At 42.4% G+C, this 20,729-nt stretch overlaps 1 protein-coding gene across 1 annotated transcript in view; it reads left to right on the top strand.

The window, feature by feature from the left end:
• tbx15 (T-box transcription factor 15) overlaps nucleotides 1–20,729 on the top strand; it is a 95,910-nt gene that overhangs the window by 50,753 nt on the left and 24,428 nt on the right. Inside the window, exons 5-6 of the mRNA XM_080203742.1 lie at nucleotides 972–1,139; nucleotides 4,664–4,728. Coding sequence (XP_080059868.1) covers nucleotides 972–1,139; nucleotides 4,664–4,728 — 233 coding nt within the window. The remainder of the gene's footprint in view (nucleotides 1–971; nucleotides 1,140–4,663; nucleotides 4,729–20,729) is intronic.

The following is a 20,729-nucleotide window of genomic DNA, read 5'->3' as shown; positions in this document are numbered from 1 at the left end:
CGCTGGTAGAGTCTGTCCCATATCACTATGACCCAACACCAGCCAACAGCCACGTATTCAACTAGTTAGTATCTCAGCTCCTGTTAACGCAATGTTCGGAGTGATGTTACTTTTTAACATGCAAATCGGTTTCATTGAATTGTGTGTGACATGGCTGAGAGCCAAGTTTTAACTTTCTAACGCGAGGATCTCGCTAATTCACACTAATATTCAGAGGTCCGAGGTCGGGAAGTTAATAACCTGAGACCAAGGCTTTTTGACCATTCGTTGAATAGATGTCTGTTTCAATGCACCGTTGAGAAATTAACAATTGAATTCGGGTAGCACTTGTTCAGTGATAAAGGTCTCGCTATATTAATAACACCTCTAAACGCAGATGCAGTTGGTTATCTGTCAGTTGCATCGATGAGAATTTAACTGATTCCCCCCGCCCCCAATCCCCACCACAGAAAGCTTAGTTCCCCCGCCGCCCCAAGCTCTCCCAGAAAGCCAGTTTGATTTTGCAATGCACATTTCAGTGAAGGAACTGGCAAACACCAGCTCTGGTGAAAGACTGAAATATACATTATTTTTGTTACCCCACTGAACCACATTGTTACCCCGATCCGGAGAATTCTGATATATAAAGAACATATGCATTGCCTCCGTCTCTCTTCCTTCTCATCCTGTCAATAATAATTTATTTTGTTGGATCATCATATTAATTTAATCGGAAGATTGGAAGAAAATGTTTTTGTCAGTTGCAACCAAATGGTCGACGTGCTATTTGCTCGTCTGTTTGTGATCCTTTGGAACGGGAACACATCATGTTGTGATGTTTTAATGAACATTCTCCTCTTGTGATTTTTTAAAAATCGGCTTACAGGACAGCTTAAACCATCGTTTGTGTTTATCCTGTTTAATGTGGCTCACCTATAACAAAATTTCATTCTTCTTCGCCTCCAATTGCCCCTACTTCCTAATTCGAACAGATAATTCTTCATTCAATGCATAAGTATCAGCCAAGGGTGCATGTGATCCGAAAGGACTTCAGCAGCGAGCTTTGTCCAACCAAACCAGTGCCTGGAGGAGAGGGGGTGAAAACGTTTACTTTCCCGGAGACTGTCTTCACGACAGTAACAGCATATCAGAACCAGCAGGTAGGCTTCCCGTTATCAAGACAGCGCGCAGAAAGAAATGGTGCGTTTTAAATATTCGTTGTTAAGAAGTATGTATCGGTACTTACAGAACCTATTGTTTGATGTGCAGTGTTGCCGAATTGAAGCCGACAGATAAGCAACCCTGTCTGGTACCGAATTCTTTGGGAAAAAAAGAGAATGCGTGCGATTAATTTTTAACATATGTCTATTCTCAAAGTGGTTGCAATTAATCACAGCCGAACAATGGGGCATGTTTCGTGTTTTTATAAAAAAAGGAAAATGAATATAGTCCATATTTATTTCTAGGGATTTTATTTCTGGTGAATGCCCGTCAAGAAACTATAATTACCCGAAAAGAAGACATAAAACAAATACTGTGGATTCACTGATCTCTTCCTGCATTGTTCTTGCTGTTTACAAATTTGTTTAAAAATACATTTGTGTGCGTGTGTTAACGATCATTTCGTATTTTCACCAAATTCAAGGTTTGTTCTGTCGTAATTAATAGTTATTTAATTCTCACAAGTTAAATTCTGAAGTAACCGGGTGGAGTAAACACAGAATACGTTTCATAATCGACACCTCTTTCACAGAGCGGCCTTTGACTGATAACCCAGACCAGCCGGAATGTTATAAATGTAGATGGAAAATGCTGTCTAGAAATCTTCAAATAATCCGCTAGACCTTCCTGGAACGCCTTCCTTCTCTAAATAAATGGCTGAATGAGTAAACACACATATATATGTAAAAATTACCATGACGTATTTATTTTCAAACAAAAGGCGTTTCTGAACGCCGTGACATATCACTTGTTATGGAGGACCTTAAGAAACAAAAGCAGGATTATATTGCAACATTAAAAGAACATTCCAATCTCAGAGGAAGAATTTCGCTTGCAGCTGTACGGAGGGGGCAATTCTTTCCTTTCTCATTACGTCCCTTCACTGCGCAACCCCCCTTTTCCAATCCTTTGCAACTCCTTATTACAGGCGAGGTTCCCCCCCCCCCCCAGGATTCTTTGATTATCTGCGCCAAATGGCTGAACAAATTTGAGTACAGTTGTCACACACCTTCCTATCACTAACAGGCCTACGTCGAAGCAAACACAACGTGGCATGCCCAGTTGGAAGGAAAGAACTATTGCTTATCCCTTTCATTTCCAGAGAGCAGTAATTACAAATTATTTTCCCAACTAATTAACTCCAAACAGAAAACACACTCTGTAGAAGGGCCGGCCAGACAACATCTATACTCCAACATCCGCAGTAGTTTTGCTTTTATCTCAATAATTTAAAGACCGTTTTAAATGTTTTTTAAGCGAAATTCTCCGTTATTTTGCGCGCAACGTCAAAAAGGGAAGCGTAAAGTGCGTGTTTTTTGTGGCAGTCAGTAAGTATTACTGCCAGATATAAACTGCTTTAATACAGTTAACTCCACTATAGTCGATGGAAAGTTCTGATGCTCCGTTTGCAGTTACAGCTTTAAACCAAACTATTTAAATGCATTCGAATGTTTAATATAAGCACTCATTTCTTCCTGGGGGGAAATTGTTAGCGAAATATTTAAGTTTAATATTTTATATTAAAAGATCAGTTCAAGTATTTTGAGTGATTTAATTTATTTTTTGTAGAACTGAGAAATTCCACACACGTTTCCATCAAACCTCTCAAACCTCTAATAGTTCCTGTCCCCGAAAGGAAATATTTATATATTAAGTAAAACAATAATCTATTTAAAATCATATCGACAAGAGTTATAAAACGGCATAAATCAGTTCTCTGGATCGACGAGCGTTAGGAATGATGCTACGTTTTAACACTTTCCATTCTAACCTGGCTGACCTCCTCTCCAAATCAGAACAGAAAGGGTCTGTCCGTTCTTACCAAAGACCAGATATCTTCATTTTACCGTATTATGTATCTTTTTGGAATAGCCACTGAAGTATTCAGAATCATAAAATCCTACAGTGCAGAAGGAGGCCATTCGGCCCATCGAGTGTACACCAATCACAATCCCACTCAGGCCCTATTCCCATAACACATGCATTTACCCTAGCTGGTCCTCCTGACACTTAGAGGCAGTTTACCATGGCCAGTCCACCTAACCTGCACACCTTTGGATTATGGGAGGAAACAGGAGCACCCGGAGGAAACCCACGCGGACACGAGGAGAACGTGCAAACTCCGCACCGACTCCACACAGTGACTCAAGTCAGGAGTCGAAGCTGGGCCCCTGGCGCTGTGAGGCAGCAGTGCCAACTAACTGTGCCACCCGTGCCGTCCCATGTTAGGCTCTCAACATGTTAAATGTGGAGGTGGAAGGACGCATTACTGAAAGCAGGTTTGGCACCGGCCTTCAACTACAGATTGAATCGAATGGTGTGAGCTGCTTCCTCCCGACTTCTTTCACCTTGTTGTCCTCTGGACCGGGAGCTGGAGTTGTTCTATTGGTGATAAGGAAACTCTCTCTTCCCTAGCAACACACCCACCCCACTCCCTTCCCGCCACCACCACCCCCCCCACCCCGTCCCGCCGACCACCAACAATACAAACATGCGATTCCACAACAGAATCTCCTGTGCAATTCTGATTGCAATCTGTGCCTGTTCCACTGTTCATCTCAGCCGTGATATTTCCCCGTCCCAGGGGTTGGATTCGGGGGCTCACTGACTGTGATGCACAGCAGTGGGAGGGAAAGGATTCATTTCCAGTCACTGGGACAGTTTGGGAACATTCTTAAAGCTGAGAAAGGGATTTCCTGAACTTATTTTAAAAATAATATAAAACAAAATACAACAGAAAGGATCAATGTAAACATTTTTAGAAAATCTATTCGGAGTTTTTCTGACAAAAAGGGAAGTCTGGTGAATATACCCGTCAGATCTTATAAGAACATAAGAAATAGGAGCAGGAGTAGGCCATCTAGCCCTTCGAACCTGCCCCGCCATTCAATAAGATCATGGCGGGGCAGGCTAGAAGGGCTAGATGGCCTACTCCTGCTCCTATTTCTTATGATCTTATGTTCTTATAAGATCTGACGGGTATATTCACCAGACTTCCCATTTTGTCAATGATATAACGCAGAAAAACTCCTAGAAACATTTGTCAGGACTATTTCGCTGCGTTCAAACGGTATAAGTGAACATGATTGTTAGACATTGCTACGAATACATTTGAGAAGAATAGTTTGCTGAGTATGAATGAGCTGCAATATCTTAACCACAAATAATACATCAAAATCCTGACAAGTCTACTCCATCTAAATTCAACGATCAGTCCTTTGTCCTGGAGATTATTTTAACAACTGCATCATTTGCAACCATTCTTATTTCCCTCGCGCGTTACTTATTACTGAATGGGGCGTTGACTTTGCGAGCTTATTTCATTTCCAATCTAGGTTTCATTTGGATGGGTATGTGAAGACTGTCTCCCTCCTCCATGTGTCCTTACACTGAAACCTCTCCAAACCTTTCTCATCTGGAAGCAGTGTTTTCTTTAAAGTGAATTTCTTTTTCTGTTTCTCAGATCACCAGGCTGAAGATCGACAGGAATCCGTTCGCAAAAGGCTTCCGGGACTCAGGGAGAAACAGGTAAGGGAGGAATCGCTACTGGAAAATAACAAAAAAAATTCTTTCAAACTGAATAATCCAAAATGTAGCCGCCCCAGACAAGAGCTTTGTACTCCTGATCCGAAAGAGAAAGGATGTTCCGGTCGGCAGACACCAGCCGATGATCCCTTTATTAGTTAAGGGAGTGCGTTAGAAGCTTGCCCAGTTTTGACTTTTTAACCAGAGTCACACCGCCTCTGTTCGCAGTGGCTGTCTGGTCCAGTAACTGGACCTTGCCAGTTATCGCCTCCTCCCATAGAGCAGTTGTAGCAGTCAGTGCCTTCAGATGCCTCACATTTCCTACCTCTTCATGTCTAGAATCACCCAGAAAATCTCCTGTTGACGTTTATATCACAGCTGAAGGAAATACGCAGGCTCTCCGAAGTATTAGATGTGTACAAACTAATTGCAAAAAAAGCTATTTTATAAATAACTTCGCAGGATCTTTAGCGATTTATTGCAATCCTGTATATACTAATTACATTGGAGATTTAGCACTGAGCTATTTCAGGCTGCAATAACAGTCTTCCACATCCGTGCAGAGAGGTTTCAGTGCACGGTAGGTGGGAATAGCGGAATAATTCGGGAGTTAAATGCCAGTCTTACATATACACACCCTGTCGTCAGCTAAAACAGCAGGATGCGCAGTGGATAGTCTGACACCAGGTACAGTGATATCAGAGCTGATGTAACGCCACATTGATTTGAACTGATTTGATTTATTGTTGTTACATGTATTGGTATACAGTGAAAAGTATTGTTTCTTGTGCGCTATACAGACAAAGCATACCGTACATAGGGAAGGAAAGGAGAGAGTGCAGAATGTAGTGTTACAGTCATAGCTAGGGTGTAAAGAAAGATCACCTTAATGTGAGATGGATCCATTCAGAAGTCTGGTGGCAACAGGGAAGAAGCAGTTTTCATATAGAAACATAGAAGATAGGAGCAGGAGGAGGCCTTTTGGCCCTTTCAGCCTGCTCTGTCATTCATTAAAATCATAGCTAATCACCCAACCCAGTAGCCTAATCCTGCTTTTTCTCCATAACCTTTGATCCCATTTGCCCCAAGTGCCATATCCAGCAGCCTCTTGAATGCATTCAATGTTTTGGCATCAATTACTTCCTGTGGTAATGAATTCCACAGGCTCACCACTCTTTGGACGAAGAAATGTCTCCTCATCTCTGTCCTAAATGGTATTGTCAGACTTTTTACTAAATGGTCTACCCTGAATCCTCAGACTGTGACCCCTGGTTCTGAACTCCCCCAGCACTGGGAACATCCCTGCATCTATCCTGTCCAGACCTGTTAGAATTTTATAAGTCTTTATGAGATCCCCTCTCATTTGTCTGAACTCCAGCAAAAGAAATCCTACCCTAGTCAATCTCTCCTCATACGTCAGCCCTGCCATCCCTGGAAACAGTCTGATAAACCTTTTGAGTCGGTTGGTACGTGTCCTCAGACTTTTGTATCTTTTTTCCTGACGGAAGAAGGTGGAAGACTGTATGTCCAGGATGCATGGGGTCCTTGATTATGCTGGCTGCTTTTCTGAGGCAGTGGGAAGTGTAGGCAGTGTTAATTGTGGGAGGCTGGTTTGAGTGACAGACTGGGTTTCATTCACAACCCTTTGTAGTTTATTGCAGTCTTGGATAGAGCAGGAGCCAAACCAAGTTGTACCAGAAAGAATGCTTTCTATGGTGCATCTGTAAAAGTTGGTGAGAGTTGTAGCGGACATGCCAAATTTCCTTAGTCTTCTAGAAAGTAGAGGCATTGTAGGCTTTCTTAACTATAGTGTCTGTGTTGAGGGACCAGGACAGGTTGTTGTGGTGATCTGGACACCTAAAAACTTGAAGTTCTTGACCATTTCTACTTTGTCCCTACTGATGTAGACAAGGATGTGCCCTCCACTATGCTTCCTGAAGCCAATGAATATCTCCTTCATTTTGTTGACATTGAGGTAGAGATTATTGTCATTGCCCCAGTTCACCAGATTCTCTGTCTCTTTCCTGTATTTTGCCTCGTCATTGTTTGAGATCCGACCCACAACGGTGGTGTCATTAGCAAACTTGAAAATCAAATTGGAGGGGAATTTGGCCACACAGTCACAGGTGTATAAGGAGTATAGTAAGAGGCTGAGGACACAGCCTTGTGGAGTACCAGTGTTGAGGATGAAAGTGGAGAAGGTGTAGTGCCTATCCTTACTGTCTGTGGGTTAGGAGGTTGAGGATTTTATTGCAGAGGGAGGTGCCAAGCCCCAGGCCACGAAGTTTGGAGATGAGTGTCATAGCAATAATGGTGTTAAAGGCTGAGTTGTAATCTATGAATAGGAGTCTGACGTAGGTGTCTGTTATCGAGGCATTCCAGGGTTGAGTGTAGGACCAGGGAGATGGCATCTGCTATAGACCAATTGCAGCAGTAAGTGAACTGTAGTGGATCCTGACAGTCTGGGAGTCAGGAATCTATTTGTGCCATGACTAACCTTTCAAAGCACTTCATAACGATGGATGCCAGAGTCACGGGACAATAATCATTAAGGCATGCTGCCTGGCTTTCTTTGGTACGAGAATAATGGTTGTCTTCTTGAAGCAAGTAGGGACCTCAGATTGGTGTAAGAGCGGCTATTCATTTCAGTGTAAACCCCTGCCAGCTGGTCCACGCAGGATCTGAATGTTCATCTGGGTACCCCATCCGGGCCAGTCCCTTTCCATTGGTTGACTTTTGAGAAGGCTGTTCTGATATCGGCAATGGTGACCTTGGATACAGGTTTATCCGAGGCTTCCGGGATGGAGGGCTTGTTCTTGCTTACCTCTTGCTCAAAATGGGCACAAAATGCGTTATGCTCATCGTAGTGGGGTGCATTGGTGCGGCAATTTTTACATGCCTTCATCTTGTAGTCTATTATGTCTTGCAAAGGAGTCAATGTGCTAGCCTGGGACTCCAGCTTGGTTCAGTATTATCTTTTGGTATCTTTGATGGATCTCCTTAGGTCACATCTGGCTTTCTTGTACAGGTCAGTGTCACCTGACTTGTATGCTTCAGACCTGGATTTCGGCAAGCAGTGGATATCCCTGTTCATCCGTGGTTTCCGGTTAGGAAATATGCAGATTTGGCACACAGTATTCTGCACATTTACTAATGAAGTCAGTTACTGTAGTGGCATACTTGTTCAGGCTGGCCACAGAGATTTTAATACTGACCAGTCTACTGCAGGCTAGCACCTCGTGAAAAATGTGGGACTGTTTTGATGTTAGGAGAAAGCTGATGTTCCACATCCTGCGCTGCTAATTGGAACCGGGAATAACACTGTCTATATTCAAACGCACACAGCTCCTTTGTCACTCACTTCAGTGTAGGCGTAGGAACTGGCAGCAAATTCAGGGAAGCTGTCGAGTGCAATGCTCCGTCAATAAAAAAGAATTGTTAAATTGCTGTTTTGCATGAATGGTTATGCGGATATTCATAGAATCCCTATACTGCTGAAAGAAGCCATTTGGCCCATCAGGTATGCACAGACCACAATCCCACCCAGGCCCTATCCCTGTAACCCCACGTATTTACCCTGCTAGGCTGCCTGACACTTAAAGAGCAATTTAACCTGGCCAATCCACTAATCCGCACATCTTTGGACTGTGGAAAGAAACTGGAGCACCTGGAGGAAACCCACCCAGGCATGGGGAGACTCCACACAAACAGTGACCTAATGCAGGAATTGAACCTGGATCCCTGGTGCTGTGAGGCAGCAATGCTAACCACTGTGCATTCGTGCCACCCATAAAGTCATTCATAAAGCCCATGTGCTTACATACACAGTAAGAAGTCTCACAACACCAGGTTAAAGTCCAACAGATTTATTTGCCAGCACAAGCTTTCGGAGTACTGCTCCTTCATCAGGTGAGTGAGGAGCTATGTTCACAAACAGGGCATACACAGACACAAACTCAATTTACAAGATAATGGTTGGAATGCAACTCTTTACAGGTAATTCAGTCTGAAAGGTACAGATAATGTGAGTGGAGAGAGCTTGTGAGACTTCTTACTGTGTTTACGCCAGTCCAACACCACCATCTCCACAACATGGCTTGCATACATACTCAGAACTTGCTCCTTGGGTGGTTAATGTTAGGCGAGTTCAGGAGAGAGTATTTACCCTCCCTGGAAGTTATTTTTAAAATGGAAAATGATCATTTAAAGGTTAACGTTGCATCAATACCAACCCAAATTAGGAAAGGCGCCTAACGAATTTGGCTTTAACACATTCAGGACTTCCATCAGTATTTTGCCTACACACTATCCTCTCATAGCTCACAACAATTTTCTCAAGGATCATTTGGGATGGGCAATAACTGTTGGATTTGTCAATGTCATTCACATCTCAAGAATGAATTAGACAAGAAAGATCAATTGAAAACAAGTGGGACCAATGTGTAACAAACACAGATGTGCATAGTGGCAGGCAGGTGGCATAGTGGTACTGTCACAAGGCTAATAATTCACAGACTCAGTGTCCCACCATGACAGATGGTGAAATTTAAATTCATAAAGATACGCTATAGCAGATGCTGAAAATACAGAACCTGAATCTGAAATGCCAAACTCAATTTCTCCCTCCACAGATGCTGCCTGACCTACTGGGTATTTCCAGCAATTTCTGTTTTATTTCAGATTTCCAGAATCTGCAGTTTTTTTTTCAAAAATATATTTTATTTGTAAAATATCTGAAAGGAGCATTGGAAAACATTTCAGATTATCATAGCAAGGAAGTGCAATGATATTCCCATTCTCTACAGAGATCAAAATGCACTCTGAGGTGCTTTGACACAGTAACAAGAACATTGCAAGCATTCCAATATTTTTGTTACAGAGAGTACACTGTTGTTCAAACTATATGCATAAGCCATCTTGCACTCTGAGGTGCTTCAATACACTTACGTAGGGTTAGGAATAAGCACACAGCCTGAGGGGTTTTACACATTTGCTAACCCCTCAGTGTACATTGGCTGAAAGGCCTTACTTACACAGTGCCCTTTGTCCATTGTGCCTTGGCGGAAGTTGCCCCAAGCCTGAGAGTGTCCCTCACAATGGACATTGGAATGTGCCAGTCTGCAGTACTGGGTGAAGGACAGTATTTTCTTCTTATATCAGGTTTCACATGAACATTGATGACACTCAGCTCTAGCTCACCACCACCTCTCTCCAACCCTCCAGTGCCTTTTATTCATCACGCCACTTTTCTGACATCCAATATTCGGTAAGCCAAAATTTTCTCCCGCAGGCAGATGCCATTGCCTTTGGTTTCTCCACAAATTCCATTCCCAATAGCCAATGATTGCATCCCTCTCCTATGCAGCAGTCTGAGTATGAACTAGACTGTTCCCAGCCAAGGTGCCATACTTGACACCAAGTTGAGCTCTCGACCATTTGCGAACATCATCATCAAGACTGTGCAATTTCACCCCTGTAACATTTGCTAACTCCCACATCACTTTCGCTCCTCTGTTGCTGAAAACCTCATCTATATCATTGCTTCCTCTATACTCGACAATTCCAATACATTCCTGATTGGCCAGCACTAAAGCTCATCCAAAGCTCTGCTGCCCTTTTCCTAATTCGCACCAAGTTTTTTTCAACCACATCCCTGTGCTCAGTCACTTATATTGGTTCCTGGTTAAACAACACCACAATTTTAAATTTTTCATCCTTGCTTTCATATCTCTCCATGGCCTTGCCCCTCCCTAGATCTGTAACCTCCTCCTAAGATATCTGCCCTCCTCTAATTCTGGACTTTTGTACGATCCTTGTTCCACCAACTGGTGGCCTGGCTTTGAGCTGCCAAAGCCCTTAGACCAAAATTCCCTTCCTGAAACTTCCTGGCTCTCTACCTCTTTCCTCTTTTAAGATGTTCCTTCAAACCTACCTCTGACTAAGCTTTCGATGATCTGGCCTAATATCTCCTTAAGAGGCTCAGGGTCAAACTTAGATTGCTAATGCTCCTGTGAAATGCCTTGAGACATTTAGAACATGAAATAAATAAAGTTGTTATGATCATCCTCCTTCTTTGAATGAACTAATTTGTCTTGACGTGAATGTGGGCACCATGAACACTTGGAACAGAATTTGTTTCCTTGTTATAGCAATGGTATTGAAACTTTTGGCACTTAACCTATATTTGACATTAAATTGAAATTGAATGTCATTGAGTTCTTAATTCTTCACGATTGGTCAGAATTTGCAGTGGGTGGTGATGTTCCTCAATTTAGTAACGGTCACCAAGGATTTGAAAGTCTTTTGAGCAGCCTACCTTGAATCAGTTGTCTATTCCAGAGCATGCCCTCTGCAGGGCATTTGTAATGTGCATGAGCAGGCGAAGAAACAACAAGGCAATCAGATCGATGAATCCTCACTCAGGCAAGAGAGTCCAAACCTGAACATATAAAGCAGGTTCGATTTCAATTCTATAAAGAAAGAGAAATGGATATTAGGGAAATACAGATGAAATTGAGGGAATAGGGCAAAAGAAACAGACAGAAAATTTAAACAAAATTTACTGATGTTTTATACTCTCCAATATTAATTTTTTTCTGGGTGGAATGAAACTCCCCACTTGTAAAATTGTCTTTTGAGGGTCAGGGACATTGTTCATCCGCAAATATCACATACCAGATCTCACATACCACTAAATGCACCAGCTGTAGATTTCAGATTTTAGACCATTGCAGACAACCATAGAATCAACAGAACCAATAGAATCCGTACAGTGCAGGAGGAGGCCATTCAGCCCATCGAGTCTGCACTGACTCACCTAAAGAGAATCTCACCCAGGTCCACTCTCCTGCCCTGCCCCGTAACCCCGTGCATTTATCATGGCTAATTTACCTAATCCACACAAGCAATGTAACAGCACACCAGAGCAACAACGCATTTCAGACAGCAACCTCTGGATTTCTGCTTTTAGCTGCACAAGCGTGATGCCAAAAGTTATCTAATTTACTCTGTAACATTGATGAATACTAAGGGCCTGATCGTCATTAATATCACAAAATCTGGGATTTTTTGCTGGTTTTAGTAGATAGACTTTGAAGATATTAGGTTGATTGAATTATCATTTTGCGATGTTGAGTATTCATGATTGTTCAGGAGCAGAAAAATAATTCAAGCTTTCCTCACTAACAAACCAATCTGAATAGGGACAGCCAGACCATAAAGCTCAATTTCTACTCTGCTTTGCTCTGAGTCAGTTTGGATCCTGATTTCAGCATTACATTATCAGTTGAGTATTGGTATGAATCTTACATTGTTTTGAAGGTACTGGATATTCATACTGTTAAAGTGTAGAACAGAGATCACCTGGAATCTCCCACCTCAAATTTTGAGAAGACTGAAGGCATTTGTTTCTGGTCCCTGTTCCAAAATCTGTTCTTTTGCTGCAGACTGCATCCCTTTCTCTGGCAACAAGTCTGAGACTAAGACGCACTGCTCACAACCTTGGCATCATATTTGACCCCAAGATGAGTTCTAATCACACATTCACACTATCATTAAGACCGCCTGTTTCTATCTCCGTACCTCACCCAACTTCTTCCCTGTCTCAACTCATCTTTGGAGTGGCACAGTCATCAGCATTGCTACCTCACAGTGCTAGAGACCCGGGTTCAATTCCCGGCTTGGGTCACTGTCTGTGTGGAGTTTGCGCATTCCCCCCATGTCTGCGTGGGTTTCCTCTGGGTGCTCTGCTTCCCTCTTCTGCTTCAAAGATGTGCGTGTTAGGTGGATTGGCCATGCTAAATTGCCTTTTAGTGTCAGTGAAGCTAGTGTCAGTAAATGCATGGGGTATGGGGATGGGGCCTGGGTGGGACTCCTCAATGGACTGAATGGACTCCTAGGATTTTAGAATTCTATTCTATCTACCTCGTTCATGCCTTTGCTACTTTTAGTCTTAACTATTCCAACACACCCTTGACTGGTTTTCCACAATGTACCCTCCATAAACCTGAGGCCATCCAAAATGTTGCTCCGTCAATTAACTCACATCAAGTCCAGTTCACCAATCACCCCTGTACTCACTGACATACGCTAGTTCCCAATCAAGCAATATCTTGATTTTTAAATTCTCATCCTTGTTTTCAGATCCTCTGACCCCACCGATTTCTTTAATCTCCTCCAGTCCCAAAAACCTCTGAAATTCCTGCACTTCTCCAACTCTGGCCTCTTCCACATCCTTGAGTAGCCTTAGTGCAACCTTCTGTAATTCACTCCCTAAATCTCTTTGTCTCTATCACATTTTGCCCCTTTAAAACATATCTGTTCAACTAAGCTTTTGGTCATCTGACCTAAGGGCGGCACTGTGGCACAGTACCAGGGACCTGGGTTCAATCCCTAGGTTAGGTCACTGTCTGTGCAGAGTCTGCACTTTCTCCCTGTGTCTGTGTGGGTTTCCTCTGGATGCTTTGCTTTCCTCCCACAGTCCAAAAGATGTGCTGGTTAGGTGCATTGGCCATGCTAAACTCTCTGTGTACCCAAACAGGTGCCGGAGTGTTAATGTAAGCCTATTTGTCACACTGATATTTAAACTTAACATCTTCTTATGTGGTTTGCTGCCATACTTGGTTTTATAATGCTCCTGTGTACCGCATTGGCATTTTATTATGTTAAAGATGTGATGTAAGTATATGCTTTTGTTAATTTTATAATTTTGTTAATTTTATTGCACAGTTCATCCAGAATTTGATTTGTCAACAGATTAATAACCCTGTTGCCTATGTACGTGGCAGATTTTTGCATGCAATTGTAAGTTTGATGTTAACAGCAATTTCAGCACTGTGTACCTTTCTACGTATTGATTTTATTTCCTCATTCCATTGATTCCATTAACTTCTTTAAGCCTTAGTTGATGTCATTACCATTCCAGGTTTAACCAAAAACTTTGAATGCAATGTAATTTTAAAAAAAAGTCAAAGTTAGTCCTTGTTGAAATTAATTAGTTAATCTTTAAACCAAATCGAAATGATATTATTACTCCTCTGTCTGAGTTTCTATATCTAAGTGCTAAATTGATTGGACTATCGATAGTTCCCTGCAGAAGTTTTAATTTTTATGATCAGCTAAAACTAGGCCCCATCTTTTAAGCATTAATGGCATATTGGAAACACTATTGGATTTGTGTTTGTCACAGCTAGTTGCTAACAACGGAGTTACAGTTACAAAATATAGGTCCAGATGTCCTACAGAACTCTACGTGCATTTGAAGATTGTACAGATGCTGTTGAAAGAAAACTGTACAGCAGTTTTTAATAACAGCTTGAATTTGGAAACTTTCTGCTTATATAGTTCTGTCATAATAGATTGTGATAGAAACCTTTTTCTAATCTACTGTTCAGGGCTGAATTCTAACGTGCTGAAAGTGATTTGAAATAACCAGCACCGAATGTACTGAAGTGTACTTCTAGTGATATAGAGACATCTGAAAGCACAATTTAACTGTTTCGTGTCTTTAAGTACCTGATAATTGATGTGCAGTACACAGAATATTTCTGCAATGCGCAAGATGGTATTAATTTAGTACAGATCAGATGATGCCTATGCCAGATATTGTGCTATGTTGAAAGTCACCTTAGGTCCACATCTTAAAAATGATGGGATTTCTCAAAATGATTTGTAAGTGAAATGAAACCTTAGCATTATTTTCTGGTCATTGGGTGAGCTTAATGAGTTATTGGCTAGACTGTTGGATGGAACATGATTATTTTACTGGATGGGCTGGGAGATGAAATCATGAGCACTGTTTTCTCCTCAGAAATACGCAATTCTACTCTCAGACATTTATGGATCCATATTGATTGTACGGATATAAATCCCTCAATTTCCACCTCAGCCAGCAATTATAGTGACAGAAAGCAAATAGTGGAGAGTCAGTAGGGCGAAACTGTGGGAGAAAATACTCCCAGTCAAAATGATGACTATCATTAATAGAGCTTTTCTTTGAGCAGCCAAGTGCACAGTTGAAATATATAAGTAATGCCCAATAGCTACAGTATTAATATGGAAAAACTCCATGAGTAGCTCCTTTTTCAATTTTCTGCTCAGGAAAGAACACATTTTGATTTGTTGCATAAATCAAAGTTTTACTAAGGCAAAATACTGCGGATGCTGGAATCCAAAACCAAAATGGAAAATGCTGGAGAAACTCAGCAAGTCTGACAGCATCTGTGACGAGAAAATAGAACCAACGTTTCGAGTCTGGATGTCCATTGTCTAAATGTTGAGTTTCTCCAGCATTTCCTGTTTTTGTTTCAAAGTCTTATACTTCGGGGACTTGCGTTTTCATGCATGCATTACCGCTGTCAGCCAGCACTTTATTATTTATTTAGAATTGCTATGTAGTGACAGCACAGTATGCTCACTGATGATTTGTCCAGTTTCTTCATCCCTTGGAAAATTTTTGTTGATTGCACATTTCACTGGTTGAAATATAGGGCAGCAACATAACTCAATCAGAAAGCTTTTTGCATAAGATATAACCCCATTAAAGGGAGAAAGTATTAGTTTCTGAAATATTTGAAATAAATGATTCTGGTTCCAAAGTAAAGAGCTACTAATTTTGAGAAGTGTTGCCTTGTCCACTCTGACAAACAACTGGCTGAACAATCCCTTCAAAATACATCAGACAGGTCGCTTCCTTAAAAATCGTCCAGCCTATTTTCAACTAAGGGTTACTTGCAAATTCTTCAGTCTGAATTAAAAGTGTTGTTATGCAGTCACTAAAAAAGTAACGAGACCTTTATTTTCTATTCAAAAAGCTGAAGGCTGTTTTCTGTTGTTCAGAATGAATTCTATTAGCGGTTAGTAGCTCAGTGCGATGAACTGTTTTTGGCACATTGGGGCCTTCTATCTCACTGGAAGGGCATTGTTTCAGACACATAGCTTGTACCACTCTTAACTAACTGAAATGGTATTGATAAATATTTATTAGTGTCACAAGTAGGCTTACATTAATTAGGTTACTATGAAAATCCCCAAGTCACCACACTCTGGCACCTATTCAGGTACACTGAGGGAGAATTTAGCATGGCCAATGTATCTAACAGCACATCTTTTGGACTGCGGGAGGAAACCGGAGCACCCAGAAGAAACCCGCGCAGACACAGGAGAATGTGCAAAGTCCATACGGACAATGACCCAAACTGGGAATTGAACCCAGGTCCCTGGAACTGTGAGGCAGCAGTGCTAACCACTGTGCCATCAAGGTAAATTGCATAATAGCTCCAGTGGACAAAGCCAGATTAAATATCCTAATAAAATGGGAAAAGTAAAATCTATTCATACCTCATTGGTTAATGTTAATCTATATTATGTTTTCCTATTATTTAGTTAAATTATTTTGCTAAAGGTTTTGACAGGCTCATGAGTTATGTGTTTGCTATGAGCTTGTAAGAATTCTTTTGTTCTGATTTATTTTTCCTTAATTCTTTAATACTAATGATCAGGAAATTGTGGTTATTTCCAGTCCTTTATCTTTTAAAATGTCTTTTCCTAGTCTTTGAGCAAAATAGCTGGACAGTTTTACAGTGTCTCACCCAATTCCTGTCCTATCAGCATTCAACCTATGGAAGGATTCTTTAATAGTGCCATCGAGTAGCACCTATCACCCATAACCTGCTCACTGATGCTCAATCTGAGTTCCATCAGAATCATTCAGCTTTAGACCTTATCACAGCCCTGATGCAGACATGGGCTGGATAAAGGAGGAGAGCAGATGATTCACCTCCAACAACCAACTTTCCTTCACTGTGCTAGACATGAATTCAGCCAGTAGACAGATTTCCTCTGACTCCTGTTAGTTTCAATTTTATCAGGGGCTACTCAATCATACTTGGTCAAATACTGCCCCATCAAGGGCTGTTATTCTCCCCTCATCTCTAGAATTCAGTTCTTTTGTCTATGTTTGGACCATGGCCAGGAGTGAATGATCATGGCAGTACTCAAACTGAGCATTGGGAACACATCATTGGTGCTTGACTGCCACTCACAGCTTCTAAGACTTTACTGATGATTGAGAGTAGACTGATAGGGCAGTAATTGGCTGTGTTCGATTTGTCCTGCTTTTTGTGGACAGGCCATACCAGGCAATGCTCCATAACATTAATTAGATGCCAGTCTTGGAGTTGCCTGTCGAGGAACATTGTGGGAGCAGCCTCATGACAAGAACTGCAATACTTAAATAAAACTCACCATCACCTTCTGAACCATTAAATGTTATTATGGTCTCCGTAGAAACCGATCATGTTTTCAAAGAGATTAATTTCCCAGGGATCGACAAAAATAACTGAATGAAAAGATTTCATCTTTAAATGTAACAAAAAACTAAAATCAAAGTGAGTCAAATATTACATGACAGGCACTAATAAATCAAACTAAAGAAAATATATTTTTGCATTAACTGTTGCAATCTAGACATGTCATACGACCCTTTATGCTGTGCATCTGGTCAATGGGCAGCATTACAAGAACTAGAAGAATAAAGTTACCGCTGGTTCTCCAGGAAGTTTAGTTCTCCTGTTGTGCTAAGTCAAAACTTTCCTCTGGTATCCTTCAAAGTCGTTCCACTCAGCCCAAGTCTTCCAGATTCGACTTGCTCCAGCAAGCTTGTTCCTTAAATTTCCAAGGCCCTGTTGATGCTCTCCCCTTCTTTTTGTACAAAAAAAACCTCTCACAAGCATCCTGCTTGGTTATTAACAGAAAATTCTCCTTCACTGTTCTTCACAGCATTAGTGCCTTTGTTCCTCCACATGACAAACATTGTCTCTGCGTCTCCTTTCTGTAAGTTAATGTGCACAGGTGTGAAAACTTTACTTGATTTGAAGAGGTTGTGTTTGAGTTCTCACTCTCAAGGCAGCTAGACTATATAGACATGTTTCCAAGCTGGGGTGCTTCCCAAATTCCTAATTTGCTTCAAGTTAAAGGAGACATTTAAAATATACATGCCTTGTAAAGTCCAGCATTTCTAACAACATGGCCTTGCCAACAACATTACAGGGCTGAATTTTAGGTGTCCCCAGTGGACATATTTTCTGTGGTGAGGGGGAGGGAATGTAAAGTGCAGTGCGTGCCCGTACCACCACCTTCCCACTCATCCCAGGGCTCTCCCCCATAATACAGGGGTAGGCAGGTTGCCAAAACCGCGCAAAAAATCATCCATGCCAGGCTCAGGAAGCCTGTTTTTTAAGGAGACAGGAAGGAAGTGGGAGTGTTGTTCTTTGGAGGCTGTCTTTAACCGAACATGGGGTAGGTGCCCTTTGGTCGAACACCCTCTCCCCCCGCTCCTCTACCTAACTAACCTATACAAACCCTCCTTGCCCAAGACCGTAGACTTAGTTACCTGCTCTGGTGACCCATGGCTTTTGATGTTGCACTTTTTGATGTTGCCCAGGCAGCTACCACTGACACCTTCTTGGCGCTGCTGGGTTAGTTGGCGGCTCCCGATGGTGGCACTTACACTCCAGTGAGGGGCGCAAATCCCACTCAGTCCTCATTAATCAGCTTTATGTCTGTGGACGAGCTCCACGCTGATGTCGCTTCAGGAAGGATCTGTATTATTCCGTCCACAGAGTGTGCAAGTACGTATGTATGTTTCAGGCGAACTGAGACGCCAAATGATTTTGGCTAAGGGAATCGTCCAGGCTGTCCGAGTGTAATGGGAACAGACATCCATTGCAGTTAAAGCAGGAGTCCAGCCTCGATGACTGGGCTGTAGAGCCACAAAAAGTTCAATGACCTCTCCCAAGTGGTCAAGTCAATGAACTTACCTTCAAATGCCATATCCTTAAACCTGAATCAGTAGCTCAGACAATAATTAATTCACTACAGACCCCTACCCCCCGTCCCCCGCACCTCCCCCCACTCCTTCATCACTCCCCTACTATCATTTATGATGCTCACCTCACATTCATAGTTTCACATATTTGACACTGCTGCAAGCCTTACCCTCACAACTGGCACAGGCTGCCAGCTATTTAAACATGCCAGTCACATCATCCAAAAGCATGGCACCCAACTTCCCTTGTCTTACAGGGCAAGGTTTCACATAACTACAAGCAACAACACCTAACAGGTAAGGGCAGGCACAGATCCATGTCCTGGCAAACTAGAGGAAATGGTGTTCACCATCATTGGAGTGATTGTTCCTCCTCCTCTTTCTCCTTCACCAACAGCAGCCGTCCCCTCCCCCCCCACCCCCCACCCCCCACCACCACCCTCCACCCCCCTTTATCTGCTAGCTGCTTACCTACTGATATGGCCTTGGTCTCAAATTGGTGACATTAAATAGGAGACCATGACAAATAGTGTGTGACATACACTCTTAAAGTGGGACTCCTCCAGAAAGAGTGGAAACATTGCTTAATCATCCCAGTGGTCTGATGACACTACTCATTGTAAGTGGGCTATCCATGTGCGCATGGGTTGTGCACTAACGTCATGGGCCAGGATGTCAGTGAATAGCCCTTGTTGCCCTGTGGTCACCCTCTGATCTTCCTGGTAGGTCAACTGCTTATGTTAAGTGTAGAATAAAGACATCATGACAGTGTCAGGGTACGGGGTGATGAACAGAGTCAGGTCGCACGCCAGCAAAACATTAAGGGAATGGAATTCTTTGGGGTTGCAGCACACCTCTGAATTTAGATGCGGCACTCTCAAAATGACATGTATACAGTCAGTAGCACCTGACACCCTGGGGAAGCAAGCTATCCTGGCTAAACCATGTGCTGATTCTACTTTTAACTGAGAAGAGAGAATGTAACCATTCCCCTCTCTTTGCATGCACCTCATTTATATACCGGCAAGCAGAAAACTGAGATGTTGAAGGTGTTCCCTTTCTGCAGCCTGAAGGAAGCCCAGTGTGAAGTAATGAAAGGCACAGTCACTGACAGTGACATTCTCCACCTTGCTCTGTAGTTGCAGGTCTGCCTGCAAGAGGTGGCAAACTTCAGGCAGCACCTCCTTTGTGAAATGGACATGGTGCACACACTGTTCCTGATGTGACGAGGGAGGAAAAATGTTCTTTTGAAACCCAGGATGAATACGGACGCCTATCCTCTCCCTATGCTTGCTCCCCCCAATCTCCCTCCCCTCATCCTCCCTCCCCTCATCCTTCCTTCCTCATCTTCCCCCATCTTCCCTCTCCATCTTCCCTCCCCTCTTCCTCCCTCGCCTCCATCCTCCCTCCCTCCCGGCATGCTCCCTCCCGGCACTGGTGTGTGGTGACAAGGGGGATTTTCATAGTAACTTCATCGCAGTGCTAATGTGAGCCCACTTGTGACTAATAAATAAACTTAACTGGAAATAAGTAGAATCCTTGAAGTGAGAAACAAGGTCTTCATCATGTACCACTCTACTTCATGTAGATATTACTAGGCCAACAGTACAAACTATCAACACTTTCACTAAGTGGAAGTAAAACTAGTTAAGACAGAACATTTGTTGGCACAGATGGGATGAAATCGTCATTAAATACTGACCCCACATCACCATCTCCCGAATCTGCATGCATCTGGCGCAAGTGATAACCTCAGCAAAGTAAGGACCAGTGTGGCCTGCGGCAGAGGTGTGCATACACAGGCAGATGCTATATTGGACAGCATCCATAAAAAACGGGGGTGATGCGCATCTGAATTTTATAGCCCAAGCCTCTCAAAAACATTAAAATACTTGTTCAATTCTGAAATAATCTATTTTTAAATTGTTGGCGCACGAATCCTTTGGTTTTCTGCAGTGAAAGTGCACTGAAGAAAATAAGAATTCTGTGTGGCCCACCAAGCTTTCAGTGTCTGGAGTGAATAGGAGGAGATAGATATGTGAAAAGAAGGGTTTTTGAAAATTTGATCACCGTAAGTGGAAAAACTGGGTTGAAATGGTTGAATCACAAAATCTTGGAAAATTAATCAGAACCTTCCTACCCACATGGACACAGATTTATGCTGGGTGCCTCCCAAGTA

Source organism: Carcharhinus amblyrhynchos, chromosome 15, assembly GCF_965287045.1.
Source record: "Carcharhinus amblyrhynchos chromosome 15, sCarAmb.v2.hapA, whole genome shotgun sequence".
NCBI classification, from domain to species: Eukaryota; Metazoa; Chordata; class Chondrichthyes; order Carcharhiniformes; family Carcharhinidae; genus Carcharhinus; species Carcharhinus amblyrhynchos.
This window is presented reverse-complemented; position numbering and strand designations above follow the sequence as displayed.